Source organism: Sinocyclocheilus rhinocerous, unplaced genomic scaffold (genome assembly GCF_001515625.1).
Source record: "Sinocyclocheilus rhinocerous isolate Xijiao unplaced genomic scaffold, SAMN03320098_v1.1 scaffold510, whole genome shotgun sequence".
In the NCBI taxonomy this organism is placed as follows: domain Eukaryota; kingdom Metazoa; phylum Chordata; class Actinopteri; order Cypriniformes; family Cyprinidae; genus Sinocyclocheilus; species Sinocyclocheilus rhinocerous.
In genome coordinates this window covers 40652-59657 of record NW_015653008.1, presented here as the reverse complement: position 1 = coordinate 59657, position 19006 = coordinate 40652, and the positions used below count along the sequence as shown (strand labels likewise).

Genomic DNA, 19006 nt, shown 5'->3' with positions numbered 1-19006 from the left:
GCGTATTTTATGGCTGTAAATGCATTCTGTTGTCCCTTCAAGTACAATTTGCAATATGTTTTGGTATTTTTCCATACCAAAATCAATAACATAAAACATGCTGCTTACAGCATATATTTAGTATATATCTGAAATATAATTGGCCTATATATACATATTTGTCATAACAAGTGAAGTCTCAGGAAGCAAAAACAGAAGTGATACCGTTGACTTGAATGGGGCTTTCTGTTGTGTTAAAGTGACATGTCTCAGTAGACAATACATTGTTTTCCTTAGCAAAAATCCCTAAGCCTTGGGACCGTTTATTTTACAATTTTACTTGGATTTGTGCAAAATCAGATTTCTTACAAACCACAAGCAAATGTCCCTGCAACTCCAGGGATTCGATTAATTATCTGTTTTTGTTGTTACCTATGCTAACCATGGTCTCTGGCAGTGTTGGTGGCAGTGGATTCGCTAGGGATTCTGGGCCCATTGCACAGAATTTGCTATGGAGCCCCTCAAAATCACTTTCAGTGGTGGGGGGCCCTCAGTTCCCCTCTCAGTCTCTGGACTCTATGCACTCTGTCCCCTTTTCCTCCTATTGCTACGCCCCTGGTTGGGGGTAAAGGCAATACAAGTAACACAAGTTACGTAATCAGATTACTTTTTCAAGTAACTAGTAAAGTAACACATTAAATTTTTTTTTTTACAAGAAAATATCTGAGCTACGTTTCCAAAGTAATGCCAGTTACTTTGTTTTACCATTCATTGACTGACAGCTCTCCTGTGCCCATGCTGAGAGGAATCGGCAGAGGCATTGTGTGTGTTGTGTAAACATGATGGATAATGTAGTTCTAGACTTAATGTGAACATGAATTTACTCATTTTACTGGCACAAAAACAGATTCAGTATTCCTCAAAATTCATTAAAAAAATAGTGAAATGCAAACTCAGAATATGACACAAACTCGTAATAATTAAATGTTAACACAAAAATGTATTTAATCCCATTTTATTAGCATTATTAAAGGGATACTCCACCCCAAAATGAAAATTTTGTCATTAATCACTTACCCCCATGTCGTTCCAAACCCGTAAAAGCTTCGTTCGTCTTCGGAACACAATTTAAGATATTTTGGATGAAAACCGGGAGGCTTGTGACTGTCCCATAGACTGCCAAGTAAATTACACTGTCAAGGTCCAGAAAATTATGAAAGACATCGTCAAAATAGTCCATCTGCCATCAGTGGTTCAACCGTAACGATGAATTGTTGATTAAAGTCGTTATTTTTGTTTTCTTCGTGTACAAAAAGTATTCTCGTCGCTTCATAACGTTACGGTTGAACCACTGATGGCAGATGGACTATTCTGACGATGTCTTTCATGCTTTTCTGGGCCTTGACAGTGTAATTTACTTGGCAGTCAATCGGACAGTCACAAGCCTCCCGGTTTTCATCCAAAATATCTTAAATTGTGTTCCGAAGACGAACGAAGCTTTTTATGGGTTTGGAACGACATGGGGGTAAGTGATTAATGACAACATTTTCATTTTGAGGTTGAGTATCCCTTTAAAGTGTCTTTGCTGCTGACCTTCAATGAGCCTATTCATCCATACTAATAAGCTACGTTTTTAGTGATTGTTGTCTTTCTTCTCTTTTGTCCTATTCTTCATGCAATCCAGAATGGCAGCACAGCTGAAAGGTTTGTTTGAGCTTCTCAATTTACATTTCCTTCAGCCTGAAGCTCATTCGTTTCACTTTTGGTGTGAAAGGGCTTTTACTTCTGCCATAAATAGAACTTTTTTTATGTTCAAATCAAACAAGTAAGCCCAGGTCAGATGAGGAAAAAGTAATGCAAAAGTAACGTTAAGCATTACTTTTCATAAAAAGTAACTAAAAAAGTAACTAATCCAATATTGTAATGCATTACTTTTAAAAGTAACTTTTTCCCAACAATGGTCTCTGGTATCAGTAGTAAATAAGTATCTTGAGATACCTTGAGATAACAAAACAGAGATTGCAAAACTGGGATTTTGCCCTGTTTGAAAGCTGCATTTGGAAAAAGCTTCCCTAATTCATGTTTAATTTACTGTTTTGGGACAGCAATGGTATCATGCATGCTTGTAACCAAACTTTTTCTTTCGTTATGTGTCTGCAACTCCTTCACTTATCCTCTAGCTTAGCATAAGGATGCTAAATGGTTATTAAAAGTTCTTTTGATTAGCTACAACAAGATATCACTTGACACCTATTACAAAAACACTTGCAAGGTTTTCTGAAACTATATGGTGGGCGAAAAGTGTCTTCTGGTTACTTTCAGATGCCTGTTGAACATTAAATACATTTTTACTGTTTTAAGGATTGAAAATATGATACAACAAAATATCTTGGCACTATTTAAATTGTTTTTTTCAACACGTTGAATGTGTCATACAGTTGGCTATTGTAGCCATCAGTTCAGATGGCCAATTTACTAAAATACACCAAAGTATATTAAAGATGGAAAAAGCAATAACACTTGCAAACAAGACGTGCATATCAAAAAAGCACAGCCATTGTTTGTTGGCGAAACACAAACACAGAGCTTGTATACAAGAGATCTGATGCAAAAGATCTGCCGGTGAACTTTCCAGTCTGATTTGCATCTCTGCATCTACACAGCCGTGCTGTAGCTGCTTTCATAGACAGAAACACTATTGCGCCTGTCTAAGCTAGTTAGCGTCACCCCAAAAACTTCCTCTTTCATTGTGGTTAAGTGACGCCAAGACAAGACGGTATAAAAAGAGTTGTGAGAACAGCCCGCTCTTATTAACTGAAATAACCGAAGCACAACAGCACATATCAGCACCAGAAAAGTTATTACGATGCCAACTATATTATCATCTTCAACTGAAATAAAGAACATGAACAAGGAGGATAAACCAGTCAGTCCTAGGTAAGTGTTGGTTATTGTTGCAGTTACTTTTGAAATGTGAGTTAAAAACAGTATGTATATCATGGAACTGGTGCTTTTGTCATACAAATTTAACTGGAAAAAAAAATTCTCCCTCCTCAGGAGACTAGACAAGTGGCGGTTTCGTTGCCTGTTGACAGACAAGTAAGCTATAGTTTTTCTCTTATAATCACTATTGTGTTAGGATTGCATTTGAACATCCACTCATTATGCTTTATTCAAACAGATTGAACCCTAGTGAGACTCTGCTGTGGTCCCAGTCATTGGAAAACCTTCTTGGATCCAAATGTAAGAGGCATACACATAATTACTTATTGAATCTAAGTCGTGCCATTATGCACACATACTTGTATGGATTTTGTATTCATAAATACAACAGCATTCACGAACACTTCTTTTCCATTGTGGTTTTAATTTATGTTATGTAGGTCAGGGCAAAAATGTACAAACAAAGCCTACACTGTTTGCTAGATGGTCAGATAGCTGGATCAAGCAACTGACCTGAACTAGTGGTATATGTATGCAAAAGAGTAGAGAAAAGCAGCTTCGGTTTTACTAAAGCTGTTTGGAGACATAAGCCACACATAAAAATTTAAATAATAATAATTCAAAATAATAATTCAAAAATTTACTTTTAATTAGTGTGCAATAAATTGATCAAAAGTGACAGTAAAGACATTTGTTATAACAGATATTGAAATAAATGCTGTTTTTTTATTTTCTGTTCATCAAAAAATGCTTTCAAAGAATGAAGTATCATGGTTTTCGCAAAATATCAATCAGCACAACTGTTTTCAACAATGATAATAATAATAATAAACGTTCCTTGAGCAGCAAATCAGCATATTAGAATGATTTCTGAAGGATCGTGTGACACTGAAGACTGCTGAAAATTCAGCTTTCCATCAGAAGAATAAATTATATTTTAAAATATATTCAAATAGAAAGCAGTTACTTTAAATTGTAATAATATTTCACAATTATTACTTTTACTGTATTTTTTTTAAATAAATGCAGCCTTTAAAAAAAAAAATTTTTTAAAAATAAAAATTTTGAATGGTCTAATGTTTTTTTAATGTCCAATAATTGCTGTAAAACCGAAGCTGATTTTGGCTTTCAGTTTGTTTTTTAGAGATCATATCTGCATACATAAATTTCTTGGTTTGGATCTTTTTTTTTTTCTTCTATATATATATATACATAGTGAGAGAGTGCAAAAATATCTCAAAGCATGGAATAAATTTTAATATCAAGCAAAGATGTTTATTTATTATAAAGATCAAGCACCTTGACACCAGTTGGTTAAAATTAATTTAAAAAATGGTTCGGTTCTGAGAAAAGCGCTTTTTATTTGTAGCTGCCACTTGATATTTTTTATACTCATTTTGTATCCACTGCGATGAAATTCAGTTTTCAGAGTCTCCAAACACTTACTGAGGCCCAGTGGCTGCTGCACTGACGTAAAACAGATGCACTCACATTGAGCAACAGACTAACCCTGCGGTTTGTTCTTATAGATGGCATGGCAACATTCCACACCTTCCTCAAATCGGAGTTCAGCGATGAGAACATTGAATTTTGGCTGGTATGCGAAGACTTCAAAAAAATCAGGAGTTCCTCCAGACTACTCTCAAGGGCCAAGAAGATATTCGAGCATTACATCAAGGCAGAAGCTCCCAAAGAGGTAAGAACAGTGTGCACCGAAGAAGATCTCCATGTGGTTTTATTAATCGATAGAGTAATCGATCAACGTCAACATGATTCTCCGTCAATCTCTCCTCAGATAAACATCGACCACGTCACAAGAGATCTTATCAAGCAGAACGTCCAAGCTCCCACCAGAGTGTGTTTCGATGAAGCTCAGAGGATTGTCTACGGTCTTATGGAGAGGGATTCCTATCCCAGGTTTCTTCGCTCGGACATGTACAGATCACTCCTGGAATCAGTCTCACAGCGGATTAAGGTCTGAGAACATCTTGAATGAAGGACTTTAGGACTCCAAACACATCTGTGGGACTGTTGGAGCAATGGACAAGATGGCCGTGGAGTAATCAGGCTTTGTGGAGATTCAGGCCTGGACTTGGGTTGCACTGGACATTGTGATCCACAAAAAAAGCTTGAATAAGCTATTGTTTATATGTACTGTATTACACTGCTCTATTGTTCTGTGTGGCTGTGGGATATACAAAGACAAATGAGCTTTCTGTACAGCTCACCTGTGATGAACCACAGGAGATCTCAAACGTGCTGCAACCACAGGAACACCATATGGACCTTATTTAACTTTATTACTTTGATGAGTGTCAAATCTGGTTAGCATGAGATGCCTCGGGAATAATACTAATGACATTTTAATTCTTTAATATTAACTCATTACTCAATGAGCAACGACAATTTCATGGACATGAAATGATCTGTAAACATACAACGTACAGAGCAAATGTAAATCCCACTGTTTTTGTGTCCAGTGGGGAACTTATGGGATATTCTCACAATAATATGTATAACACACCTAGCCATTTCAATTTTTTACTAAGATTTCTCATTTGGATATTATTTCAGGAGGTCAACAAGTGATATAAAAAGTTTGGCTTGTGTTTGCTGGATGCATCAACTCCTGATTTCTGGATGGCAAATTAATGATGGACTTAAAAAAACGTGAGATCCAGATTGTCTGGATGTTCATTTTTAAGAGCCGTTTAATAACTTAATAAACACAACTGTAAATAGAAAGTCATTCGTTGTTGTTGTTTTTTTGTTTTTGTTTTTAGTTTGGGGAGGTCTGAAAGATTTATTTGGAAGCCAAGTGACATTTATTTAAAAGGAAGTAAGACTTCTGCAGCAAAACTATTTAACAAAAAGATGGTTGTTAAGTTTTAAATGTTAATATGGTCACACTTTAGTCTGGGGACAAATTTGTACAATTAAATATCTATTAACTATGACATTTGCCTCAATAAACTCCTAGTTTGCTACTTATTAATAGTTAGTAAGGTAGTTTAGTTATGGGTAAGGATTAAGAGATCGAATATATGCTTTATAAGTACTAATAAACAGTCAATATGCTAGTAATATATGCATGCTAACTAGTTAATAGTGAGAAAATGGTTCCTAAGCTAAAGTGCTACCTTTAAAACAACTGATATTCTGTTCATTTAAAAACAAAATGGTTCAAAAGTTCTGATAAATGATGCTATAGCATCATGTGTGTGTGTGTATATATACAGTATATATATATATATATATATACACACACACACACACACACACACATTTTCTTTTCTTTTTTTGCTCAAATATTTTTTGGGCCACAGCAAGCAATGCAAAATTTTAGGGACTTTTCTTTAAAATGAAAGAAATATATATTTTGCTATATGTAATATGAAGTGTAATAAACAGACGTAGTTATAAGAAATGTATATTGGATATCCCCTTCAGCATGCTGCTTTCTGTTTCATGACCGAAAGTTTGTGGGGGGAGGGGATGAGGTAACATCACATGATGACGCCTGACTTTCTGTCACCACTTCCCTATTTACACAAATAGTGTGATAGTCACCGTACTCTTTTCAAATATCACAGACAAACAGGAAGTTGACATGCCCCTCAGCTAACAAAAAATAATCACATCACACACGTACTGTCTGGTTTATTTTTTCCTATAATGCTCATTTGGGAAAAAAAATCATTTCCTCTGTGAGAATATCGCAGGTTTTATGGCTGGTCAGGTGCTCTTTAAAAATTCTGGGTAATTTACTTACATTGTCTTTTACTGTTAACCACAATAAGCAGCATATTGTAAATTACTTTATGGTGTATGACTCATTAGAAAGGGATGCATAAAAATATATGTCAATGTCATGTGATTTGAAAAAAAACTTTTATTAAATATCACCTTGATAGTGAAAAATCTGATATAAATATGTTAGCAATATGTGTGACAAGAGCATATAAAGACAGCACCAGGCATCATCTATTGACTCGTAACTGGTTAACTGTAAGTTACCTTACCATATAAGATGAAAACATCGAAGATGGTTTAACATCACATTATCTGTTATTTACAAAATACATCAGTAAATGTTAAAACAACAGCATGGCCAAAGATGAATTTGTCACAGTTATGGACTTTTATGTTTCCTTCTGCTTCTGTTCTCCTGCCTAGTTATGCTGCGTTCACACCATATCGTAATTACCGTAATTTCGAGTTGACAACACGTGACGTTCTACTCAGAGCTGTTCACGTCCTCGGACTCTGAATTATGCTTTTCTATGGCAACACTATCAACGCCTACACAGAGCCTGCGGTGGTCAGGTGGTACAGAGGTCACGTGGTATAAGTCGTAGCTCTCAGATAACTCCCAGTTAACAAGTTGTAATTACGAGTTCTATGAGGACGTGAACGCTTTTTACAAGTTTGAATCTCGTAAATTCGGGAATTTCGATATGGCGTGAACGCACCTTTGGTTCCTTTGACCTAGTTTCCTGTGTTTCCCCTTGATTGCCTTATTCAGTTCATCTGTGTTCAGTTAATTATAGCCATTAGTTCCTTTCTTGCATTTGTATAAAGTCTGCCCATTCAGTTCTTTAAGTTGCCAGTTATTAATGTGGATTTGCTTTTGCTTTGCTGTGTTGAATTTTCTCTGTTGTTTCCCTGTGGATTTATTAAATTAAGTTCCTTAACGTAAGTTAGGGAGGAGCGAGCCCATCTAATCTTTCAATCAACAGCCAGAGTATATAAGCAGCTGCTTACCTCTCTCCAGTCTCAGCTGTTCCAGCATCCCTCCACCTCCCCAAAACTCCACCTTCATCTTAGGTACCTTGCCCTTCGTAATCATCCTATATCAAGTCCCTGGGGGTATATCAGAGCTCGAGTTGAAGCTGCTTCATCGAGCCTCTCATCAGTGGACAGCAAGCCAAATAAGTTTACACACAATTTCCTTAAGATTATATGGGCAAACGAACTCGTTAAAGACTGTGTATTGAACTATCCTTCTTTGTTGTGTGCGTTAACTTAGCTTAACTAAGCGCTCTGTGTCAGAATTCTGTTCATGTAGCAAATTCATTGAATTACAGTTCATTTACTTACCAAAGCAATTCCTCTGGTGTCTTTCTCCAAGGGCCTTTCACAGTGACTCTATGCTGACTATTCATAGTTCACTCATCAGCTGAACCCATAATCTTTTTATGATCTTACCAGATGTTTAATATAAGCAGATGCTTACCTCTCTACAGTCTCAGCTGTTCCAGCATCCCTCCACCTCCCCAAAACTCCACCTTCATCTTAGGTACCTTGCCCTTCGTAATCATCCTATATCAAGTACCTGGAGGTATATCAGAGCTCGAGTTGAAGCTGCTTCATCGAGCCTCTCATCAGTGGACAGCAAGCCAAATAAGTTTACACACAATTTCCTTAAGATTATATGGGCAAACAAACTCGTTAAAGACTGTGTATTGAACTATCCTTCTTTGTTGTGTGCGTTAACTTAGCTTAACTAAGTGCTCTGTGTCAGAATTCTGTTCATGTAGCAAATTCATTGAATTACAGTTCATTTACTTACCAAAGCAATTTCTCTGGTGTCTTTCTCCAAGGGCCTTTCACAGTGACTCTATGCTGACTATTCATAGTTCACTCATCCGCTGAACCCATAATCTTTTTATGACCTTACCAGATGTTTAACGACTAGGCTACACCAAAGATTTTAGAGAAATTGATGTGTGATTAATATAAAGCTAAAGCCCCAGAAGCTGAGACAGCGGTCACATTTTACACAGTAGAACATACATTCATAAAGTAAAGGTAATCATTAATCACACCACCAAACTGCAAAATTAATTGTTTCTAAACAGGTTTCCAAGACACTCCCTCTTCTGCTACTAACAGTTAGCCCGTCCAAAACTCACACCATTGGCTGAGAGAAGCCAGTAAGTTTTCTGATTATGTATGTGTATGTGTGTGTGTTAAAGGATTAAAGGATTGTTACGCTGCGTTAATTAGGTCAACTAGAACCGGGAACACTTCCCATAACACCCAATGTACTTGTTACATTGTAAGAAGAATGGCATCTACGCTAATATTAGTCTGTTTCTTTCTTATTCCGAGGTCACCGTAGCCACCAGATCCAGTCTGTATCCAGATCAGATGGTCACTGCAGTCACCCGGATCCAGTCCGCATCCAGCCAATATGGTGGATCAGCACCTAGAGATGACCTCTACAGCCCTGAATGTCAGCGGAGACCAGGACAACTACAGTAGATGAGCACCAGAGACAGATCCCCAGTGAAGACCTCGTCACCTGGATGGCCATCGGCACAAGACCACAGGAACCAGTTGAGTCCTCTGCACAATCTGACTTTGCTGCAGCATGGAACAAACTCCTGATTCGTCTGGCCAGAGGAGAACTGGCCCCCTGACTGAGCCTGGTATCTCCCAAGGATTTTTTTCTCCATTCTGTCATTGATGGAGTTTTGGTTCCTTGCCGCTGTCACCTCTGGCTTGCTTAGTTGGGAAAACTTAATTTCCAGCGATATCGTCGACTTGATTGCACAGATACTATTTAAACTGAACTGAGCTGGACAATGACATCACTGAATTCAATGATGAACTGCCTTAAACTGAAAATTGAGTGTTTACTATTGTCGTTTTACATTATTGACACACTATTTTCCTATTTGATACTGTAAAGCTGCTTTGACAAAATCTGTATTGTTAAAAGCGCTATATAAATAAAGGTGACTTGACTTGACTTGTGTGTGACCTTGTTTTTATATCCTGGTGGGAAAACAAGCTTATAATCATATAGAATGAGTATTTTTGAGAATGTAAAAATGCATAAAGTTGTCTGTGAGGGGTAGGTTTAGGTGTAGGGCTATAGAATATACGGTTTGTACAGTATAAAAATCATTACGCCTATAGAGAGTCCCCACAAAGATAGTAAACCTGTGTGTGTGTGTGTGTGTGTGTGTGTTTTTTGGGACCCCTGTTTTACTTCTATTTAAACTCAAAGCAGATTTAAAGACATCCCAATCTTGTGAGAAAACGCTGTTTCATAAACTATTACATAAATTTGTGGCAAACATGTATGAATTTGTACAATTGCATAATGGTCCAACCCAGTTTCACATTTGGGTTACAATCCTAATCCACATTTGGGCGTATGCAGATTGTATGAAAATTCATATGAATTCACCACCAATTCACCAAAACATAAAATAATTACAAAATTGCCATGAGAGCATGTTGTTAAAGATGCTTATAATGGCCGTAAATCTGGCACTACTCGAGCATTCGCAAGTTACATTTTACTGGTGATGTGCGTGTACTAATGTGTCATCATAAAACATGCTCACGCTGACACGGTTTGTGTGTTTGAGACGTCAAAACAGAGGTTAACCGTGTTCAAGCGCACACGCAAGCCACATCCTTTCATGATTTCATTCTGTTTGATCTACTGATATCAAAACAGCAAATGGAGGTCGCAAGATTTGGAAAGGACAGCACATTTAAACATTTTCAGACCTGACAAAGCATGTAAGCGAAATCGTTTGCACCACAAACACACAATCTTTTCAGGCATCTAATTCACAGTTGAAAATCTTGGACTTGGAGATTCATACCTAGTTTCATACCTACCCTGGGAAAACCCCAAAATGGCAAAGTCACTTCTTGAGAGGAAATCTACACTTATTGATTGGCATCTGTTATAATAAATAAAGGCTGTAAACCAAAGGATCTTAGGGCTCTTGTTTGTTTTCCTTCAGACTGTCTCAGACATGCCAAGGTGGATCAGTGGGTTCAGTCTCTTGAGAAGCTTTTTTTTTTTTTTTGCTTAAGTTATTTTAATGAATCTAAGCATGACAATAACACATAGCTCCTTAAAGAGGCATTCATTAGTATCACAATGCTTTTAGACACAACACTGCCATCTACCGACAAAGTTCTGAATAACCGTCTATGGATTTTATGTAAACTACTGATGCTAGTGAGTTTTTGAGTTTTTGAGAGCGATATTAATACCCATGCCTGTCCATCAATAACTCTTTCCACCATGTTTTTTTTTTTTTGTCTGTCTTCTAGCTTCAGACTTTCTCTGCTTCCTTGACCTTGGTTCTGATTCTCCCATTGTCTTTGCTGGTAAAGCATGATAAGTCAGTTTCATTATCTAATGTTCATGCTTTGCATCACTAGTAGCACATCTTAGACCTTGAATTTAATGCAAATGAAAACCAGACTTTGAAGAATAAACGTAGTCTTCACACTGGCACACTGTATATAGGCCTAGATCACAGACTTTTTACCAACTCGCAACTTTCAAAACTGTTTTATGGAATTTTTGGTCTCCTAAAAGTCTTTCTCTCTGTCTGTCTACCTCACTCTCTTTATAAAGATAGCCTAAATTTTTATTTTAAATGAAATATGATGCTACCCTGGTCTATACGTGTAAGGATTCTTTTTGAAGTTTAATAAAACAACACTGTTCATTATTTTGGTGTACATTCACAATATACACTGAACAAAACTAGCTGAACTCAAAGATCTAAGACTTTTTCTATGTACACAAAAGGCCTATTTCTCTCAAATATTGTTCACAAATGATTGAGTGTTAGTGAGCACTTCTTCTTTGCTGAGATAATCCATTCACCTCACAGGTGTGGCATATCAAGATGCTGATTAGATAGCATGATTATTGCACAGGTGTGCCTTAGGCTGGCCACAATATATATATATATAATTTATTATTATTATTATATATATTTCTGAATGTTTAAATTTTTTTAATTACCACCATACTGAATATTTAAACCATAAGGATATTGCAGCTATTGCATATATAAATATGCGTTAATGCAACTGTATGTAAGTCTTCCATCTTTAAATATCAGTTTTAAAATCATTCTGTTGGTTCACTGACTTTTAATAACGAATGGCTTGTGTTTCTTTTCAGGAGTATGTAAATTTGATAACCGGGAACGAAATTCCACAAAAATGACTAATTGCTTTATGGCAGCAACAAATGCACGTGTACAGCTCTCCGCCGTAGGCTACAACAGTGCAACAGCGAATTCCACTCACTTAACTAGGCGGCTCCAAATTCGCAAAAATACAAACAAACAATTAGAGCCTACAATTGCTTTAACATTTAAACATTAAGTTTGCTTCATCCAATGAATGATAATGTTTACTTTATAGTTTAATTGTTCCTTTTTAACGTTAAAAACATTCAAATAGCCTACATTTAATATATTACATAATTAAAATGTAGGCTAATATGTTTCAGTCTATCAATGTGATAATGCAGTACAGACAATAGTGATTATTTCAGTGGCTTTGCAATATAAGAATCATAACAAAGTATGTCAAATGAATATGGTAGCTATGCAACAATATGTAACAATAACAGTATTATATAATAAGTAACAAGGTGTCCATGCTCCATCTCTCTCTATACACTATGGGGGTCCTTGGCTTGTACAAGGTTAAAAGCACAACAGACAATCTATAGCCTGATGGAGAATAATGCCTGTCCTTGATTCTTTCATTCAGATATGCAGGAGTCTGTGCATCTTGGAGGATGAGTGGTGACTGACCGATTTTGTGTTGAGCCTGGTCTGACATGAGTTTTATCTCCTGTAGAAATGACAAATGAAATGCTGACACTGAGGCACTAACTGGTCCTGGGTCAGCGAGACACTGCAGCAGGACCGTTTCTAGCCAATTTGACGCCCTAGGCGAAATCCCTATTGCCCCCCCCCATACTGCAGCCCCAAAATTGTGATCTTTGGTAAGCAAGTTTATTCCTCTTTCAGTAAAGTGACATTCTGTGCAAAGCAGAGAGTTTTGAGAAGTCATGCTGACAGTTTGCTAAGGAACTAACTGGCTGTGTTTTTAATCTGCAGCAGAATTATGGTAAAATAATAAAAGCTGAATTATACTAAATGAGTTTTCATTAAATATATGTATTCAGTTATTTCATTAATATATTCAGTTTTAAAGTTGTCTAAGGCTCCTTTTCCAGTTGTTAATGCATTTACTCAAGATGGGCAAAATATACTGTACCAATCTTTATCCAGAGCCCAGAGTAGTGCTTAGTATCAAGTCAGAATGAATGCTTGTCAAATCAGTATCTGTAGACTGCACTTTACAAGAGCTCATGGCTTCAAAGGATTGGCTTCAATAATAAATGTGGTCAATAGCGTCATCTAGTGGAGAGTGGCAGGCACTTTAATGAAAAGCTACTGACATTCAATCTGTACACACATTGTATCAACTCATTTTTACCAGTTTATATATTATATTGTATTATATACAGTGTTGGGAAGGTTACTTTGGAAATGTAATAGGTTAGGGAGTGTGTCTGGAAAAAGTCATATGTAACCCCCTTTGTAATCCTTAACATTTTCATAAGTAACTGTAATTTAATTACACATTTTTTCTTAGTAACTGTAACTGATTACAATTACTTTTATTTTGTAATTAAATTACGTAATTCCGTTACATGTAACTAGTTACTCCCCAACACTGATTATATATTAGATTAGATTAGATTAGTTTTCTATTTATGGAGTCACCTGATCAAACGTGTTGCTAAATGCACTAGAAACTGTAAAAAGTCATTTAAAAGTTAAAAGTAAAAAGTTAAAGTTATTATTGAGCACTTTTGGTGGTTATTTTGAGTATTTTAAGAACTCATACAAAATCTTTTACAAAATGATTTAGAATGTATCCGGACATAGGCTATATATTTATATAGGCTATAATTAAATTAAAATCTTAATTATTTAAAGTTATTATTTTGCCCTTTTGGTGGTTATTTTGAGTATTACATATGGGTTTCGTTGATAATTTCAATATGCAAATGAATACAAAAATAAATAGCCTATATAATCCCTATATCGTACACATGAACAAATTTGCGAAAAGTAGATAGAATTTTTTTTTTATTAAATATATTTTTTTTATTAGAAACACTGATCTATAATAGAGAATATTTATAGATCGGTGATTTGAAATTATATTGTTCTATTCTTCCTTTGCTGAATTGAAAAATTAGTTTATTCGCATGCTTCACACACTTTTTTTTTTTTTTTTTTTTCCATTAGGAAAGGATTAGGATGTTTGTGAAAATACATTTTGAAAGTACATTCATTTTTAACCCAACCACCTTCCTTCACTCATAATAACAAGTCATTGTATATGGAGAATTGGAGAAGAAGAAAAAAAAACACCTTCCTCTTGGCTGAGAGTTAGCTGATTGGTGGAGACAAAGCCGGAAGTGACCTGACGCCATCGCGCTCTGTGAGCAGTCATAGAAAGCGCGCGAGGAGGAGCAGGAGGGTTTACTGGTATGTTGTGTCTGTTTCTCACACTTGACTTTTGTCATAAAACTTGACATAAAAACACAATAATCACTAACATATAGCTTCCGCTTGTCTGTTTTACATGTCTGCAGTGGTTTTAAGGAGCTAACAGTAATTGGTATCGGTCGCGTGTCCGTTAACATTTTAGCAGAAAGCGAATTTCAATGTGACATAAGTGTTTATGAAACCCAAGTAAGTTAATATTGTAACTTACCTGCCCAGTATCTCACAGTAAATTTGCTGTATTAAAGTTTTCAAAGTCGCCTCGAGCGATGTCTTAAAAATGTTTTCATGTTTTGATTTAATTTGAATTAACGTTACGTTTCATTTTGCGCTCAAATTGTCTGTCAGTAGCCTATAATAAAATAACTATTAATGTTGAATTGTGTTACTGAATATCTGATCTTTCGTTATGCGACGTGCGGAACGATTTTCTGTGGAAACAGCCGTGATAGCATCAGTTATGTCACCTTTCCTTTAGTGGTTTTGTCTTGGTTCCTTTGATCGTGGTCAGTTTTGTCAGGTCTGTGTGACAAGGACAGCTCAATGTCAAATCAAAACCAGAACAATACCAAAACATGCCAGTCTATGTTATGCATTTTCAGATTTATTTTTTTGTAGGCTTTCTGTACAATGCAAGTAACTGCAATAAATATATAAGGTTTCAGCTTACACTATTTTATCTGTAAATTTGCCATGTTATAATCAGAACCACTGTTGATTTGTCTGTTTTCTTAAAATATGTATCCAGCCTAACAATACATGCTCTGACTTGACTATTGGTCAAACATTCTTATAATAATCCTCAAACAAAACGGCAATTTAAAAACAACCTAAATGCAGTCCACCTTTGCTTTAACAAATGCACATTTTGTAATCTTGATTGTGACAACTAAAAGGAAATTACAACTTTTATCTCACAATTCAGATGTTTTTCTTGCAATTCATCGGTTTTTTTTGTAGAACTGCTCGATATAAACTCAGAATTGCAAGGTAAAAAGTCGCAATTACCTTTTTTTCTTCTGTGACTGAAACAGCAAGTGAGAAAAAAGTCGGAGATATACATTTGGAATTGCAAGTAAAAAAATGTCAGAATTATGAGTTTATACCTCACAATTCTCTTTTTTTTCTCAGAATTGCAAGAAACATAGTCTGAAATTTGTGAGATAAAAAGTTGCAATTACCTTTTAAAAAAATTTTCTTGAAGGAAATGGGTTTGTTTATGTGTTATAGATCTTACTGTAAACTGGATCTTTCTCTGGTGACACATGCAGGATTTCTCCAGTCATTTAGTCTCTGCCCTGCATTTGTACTTTTCTGATCATTCGTTACACTCAGATCTAATACAGAAGAAAAGATCTGTTGCACCTTTAAAGGAACACTCCACTATTTTTGAAAATAGGCTCACTTTCCAACTCCCCTAGAGTTAAACAGTTGAGTTTTACCGTTTTCGAATCCATTCAGCCGATCTCCGGGTCTGGCGGTAGCACTTTTAGCTGTAGCTTAGCATAGATCATTGAATCTGATTAGACCGTTAGCATCTCACTCAAAAATGACCAAAGAGTTTCGATATTTTTCCTATTTAAAACTTGACTCTTCTGTAGTTACATCGTGTACTAAGACCGACGGAAAATGAAAAGTTGAGATTTTCTAGGCCGATATGGCTAGGAACTATACTCTCATTCCGGCGTAATAATCAAGGAACTTTGCTGCCATACCATGGGTGCAGCAGGTGCAATGATATTACGCAGCACCTGGAATGAGAGTATAGTTCCTAGCCAAAATCGCAACTTTTCATTTTCCGTCGGTCTTAGTACACGATGTAACTACAGAAGGGTCAAGTTTTAAATAGGAAAAATATCGAAACTCTTTGGTCATTTTTGAGTGAGATGCTAACGGTCTGATCAGATTCAATGATCTATGCTGAGCTACAGCTAAAAGTGCTACCGCCAGACCCGGAGATCGGCTGAATGGATTCGAAAACGGTAAAACCCAACTGTTTAACTCTAGGGGAGTTGGAAAATGAGCCTATTTTCAAAAATAGTGGAGTGGTTACATTCATCTTTAAGTGGTTACATTCATCTAATAATAAATAGGTGTTAATCGTTTTTAAGCTAAAACTAGAGACTTTATTTGCAACAAGACAAGGAAAACATACAAATGTACAAATTCCCACTTGTTGTTTGACCTCCTATTAAGTGACGTGGCAGTGTAATGACAATAAAGGATATAAATGACTAGGCATGGGCCGGTATGAGATTCTGACGGAGTCATAACCTTAGATAAAAAAAATATCACGGTTTCACGGTATTACGATTACAGCTCTAAAATATGTTATTTTTAAATGTCTGGGTAAAAAACAACAACTTTTTTTTTTTCCACTGAACATTGTATTTTTAAGAAACATATAGAACATTTTGGAACAGTAAACATGTCAGGCTAAATAATTAGAATAAATAATTAAATTCTTCTTAATTAAATGCAGTCACTTAAGTAAGCCTAAACCTGCAGCTCAATAATCAAAAATATAATTAAAACTATTTCTGTAAAAAATATATATATAAATAAAAAAATTAATACAAATGTGTACGGAACATGGTTAGTCTACGTTACCCAAAAAATTCCCATAAGACAGACTTCGTCTTTTTCGACGGGGAAAAAAGTTCCTTCGGCCATCCTACACACAGGTGACTGACCGCTCGCACCAACCAGAGGGAGAGGGGTCATGTGACTCGTTACGCTCTTCGCTGCACACAACTGAGGGAGTCCTGCACTTTCCGTCTTTGACGACACGTAAAAAAACTGCGCATACCGCAGGAACGGTATAACGGGAAATTTTAGTGGTTTTGAAACCGTGGCTTTTCCAAACCGCGGTATACCTTGAAACCGGTTATCGTCCCATGCCTATAAATGACTGTGTGTTTATTGTGAAAGATAAATGTTTGATGTTTGTAGGAGATGTCGAAGAGGAAGAGCAGTAATTCAGGGCAGACGCCTGATAAGAGAAGCCGGTTATCCCAACCCGAGCCCTCTGAAGAGAATGAAACGGGCTACTTCAGTTCAGGAGATGTTATGAGCACATCACAGAGTGTAAGACTTGCGCATCACAGTACAACTGTCTCGACTGCTTATTTTTGCTGTAAACTACCTTATGTGTAATACCTTATGCACATTCTGCATAGACTTTTGCTTGTGATGTCCCCATACACATCTATGTATGTGTGTTTTCAGGTCACAGGTGAAGTGGGCATCATAGAGAGTATCTCTCTAAGGAACTTCATGTGTCACTCGATGCTTGGTCCCTTTGAATTTGGTCCAAACGTCAACTTTGTCGTAGGAAACAATGGAAGTAAGTCTATCCCCATATTTAATTTTTTAGTTGTATGAAAATAGAGTTTCCTGCGCATGGCAGTCATGGCAATGCTTTACCTGAATTGTGAAGTTTTAGTAACTGTTTTAGATTCGAAATCCAGACTACTTGTTTGAATCAGTCTGATGATTCTTCCATTGAATGAACTCATTGAACCCATTTGATGTTGAAAATAAAGTATCATACATGTTATTCACTCTTTTTTTAGCCTTGACGTTTTCCTCACTTGTTGTTGTTTTGTTTTTGTTTTTTTGAGAGAGTAAAAAAGAACGTCACTTGCCTTGTTCAATAGAACAGCAAAACATTCAGCCTTGTCCGTATTTGCAATTCTTTTTTTAAAGGACATTGTAATATGGTAAAATATAGTAATACATAGTGCTAACATAAATGTGTGGCATAATGTAATAATCAAATATTTAAAGCATTATTCAAAGATTTAAGGGATAGTTCACCCAAAAATGAAAATTCTGTCTTTAATTTCTCACCCTCATTTCATTCCAAACCCATAAGACCTTCGTTCATCTTCAGAACACAGATGAAGATATTTTTGATAAAATCCGAGAGATTTCTGACCCTGCATAGATAGCAATGCAACTGATATATTCCCAGACCCCGAAACATATTAAGGAGATCAGTAAAACAGTCCATGTGACATCAGTGGTTCAACCGCAATTTTAGGAAGCTACGAGAATACGTTTTGTGCGTAAAGAAAACAAAAATAACAACTTTATTCAATAATTCAAACAGTGATATGAGCGTGAGTAATTAATGACAGAATTTACATTTTTGGGAGAACTACCGCTTTAAGGGGAAGTCGTGGCCTAATGTTTAGAGAGTCGGACTTGTAACCCGAAGGTTGTGGGTTCGAGTCTCAGGTCCGGCAGGAATTGTCGGTGGGTGGAGTGAATTAACCAGCGCTCTCTCCACCCTCAATACCACGACTGAGGTGAGACCCTTGAGCAAGGCACCGAACCCCCAACTGCTCCCCGGGTGCCACAGCAATATGGCTGCCCACTGCTCCGGGTGTGTGTTCACGGTGTGTGTGTGTTCACTACTGTGTGTGTGCACTTGGATGGGTTAAATGCAGAGCACAAATTCCGAGTATGGGTCACCATACTTGGCCACATGTCACTTCACTTTCACTTCGCTTTTCACTTTAAGCGGTAAAATAAGTACACCATAGTCTGGACCACTAGGGGGCCACAGAACCCTGGTTGGGGAACATTGCAGCCATAAAAGTGTGCATTGTGCCTCAGAAATATTTCTTGCATCAAATTATAAGAGGTTACTAAGTTTGAACCTTGATCAACTGACAGCTGTTTGAAATAAACTAATTAAAGGAACA

The 19006-nt window shown here is 36.5% G+C and overlaps 2 protein-coding genes across 2 annotated transcripts in view; both read left to right on the top strand.

The window, feature by feature from the left end:
• Positions 1 to 2743: 2743 nt before the first annotated feature.
• On the top strand, positions 2744 to 5676 carry LOC107715509 (regulator of G-protein signaling 21-like). Its single transcript, XM_016521662.1, has 5 exons — positions 2744 to 2916; positions 3037 to 3078; positions 3161 to 3222; positions 4452 to 4618; positions 4718 to 5676. The coding sequence occupies exons 1-5, from the start codon at positions 2846 to 2848 to the stop codon at positions 4901 to 4903; spliced, it is 528 nt and encodes a 175-aa protein (XP_016377148.1). The 5' UTR covers positions 2744 to 2845; the 3' UTR covers positions 4904 to 5676.
• Positions 5677 to 14197: 8521 nt separating this feature from the next.
• Positions 14198 to 19006, top strand: part of LOC107715495 (structural maintenance of chromosomes protein 6-like) — a 30495-nt gene continuing 25686 nt past the window's right edge. The window contains exons 1-3 of the mRNA XM_016521650.1: positions 14198 to 14276; positions 17247 to 17381; positions 17523 to 17640. Coding sequence (XP_016377136.1) covers positions 17250 to 17381; positions 17523 to 17640 — 250 coding nt within the window. The 5' untranslated portion in view covers positions 14198 to 14276; positions 17247 to 17249. The remainder of the gene's footprint in view (positions 14277 to 17246; positions 17382 to 17522; positions 17641 to 19006) is intronic.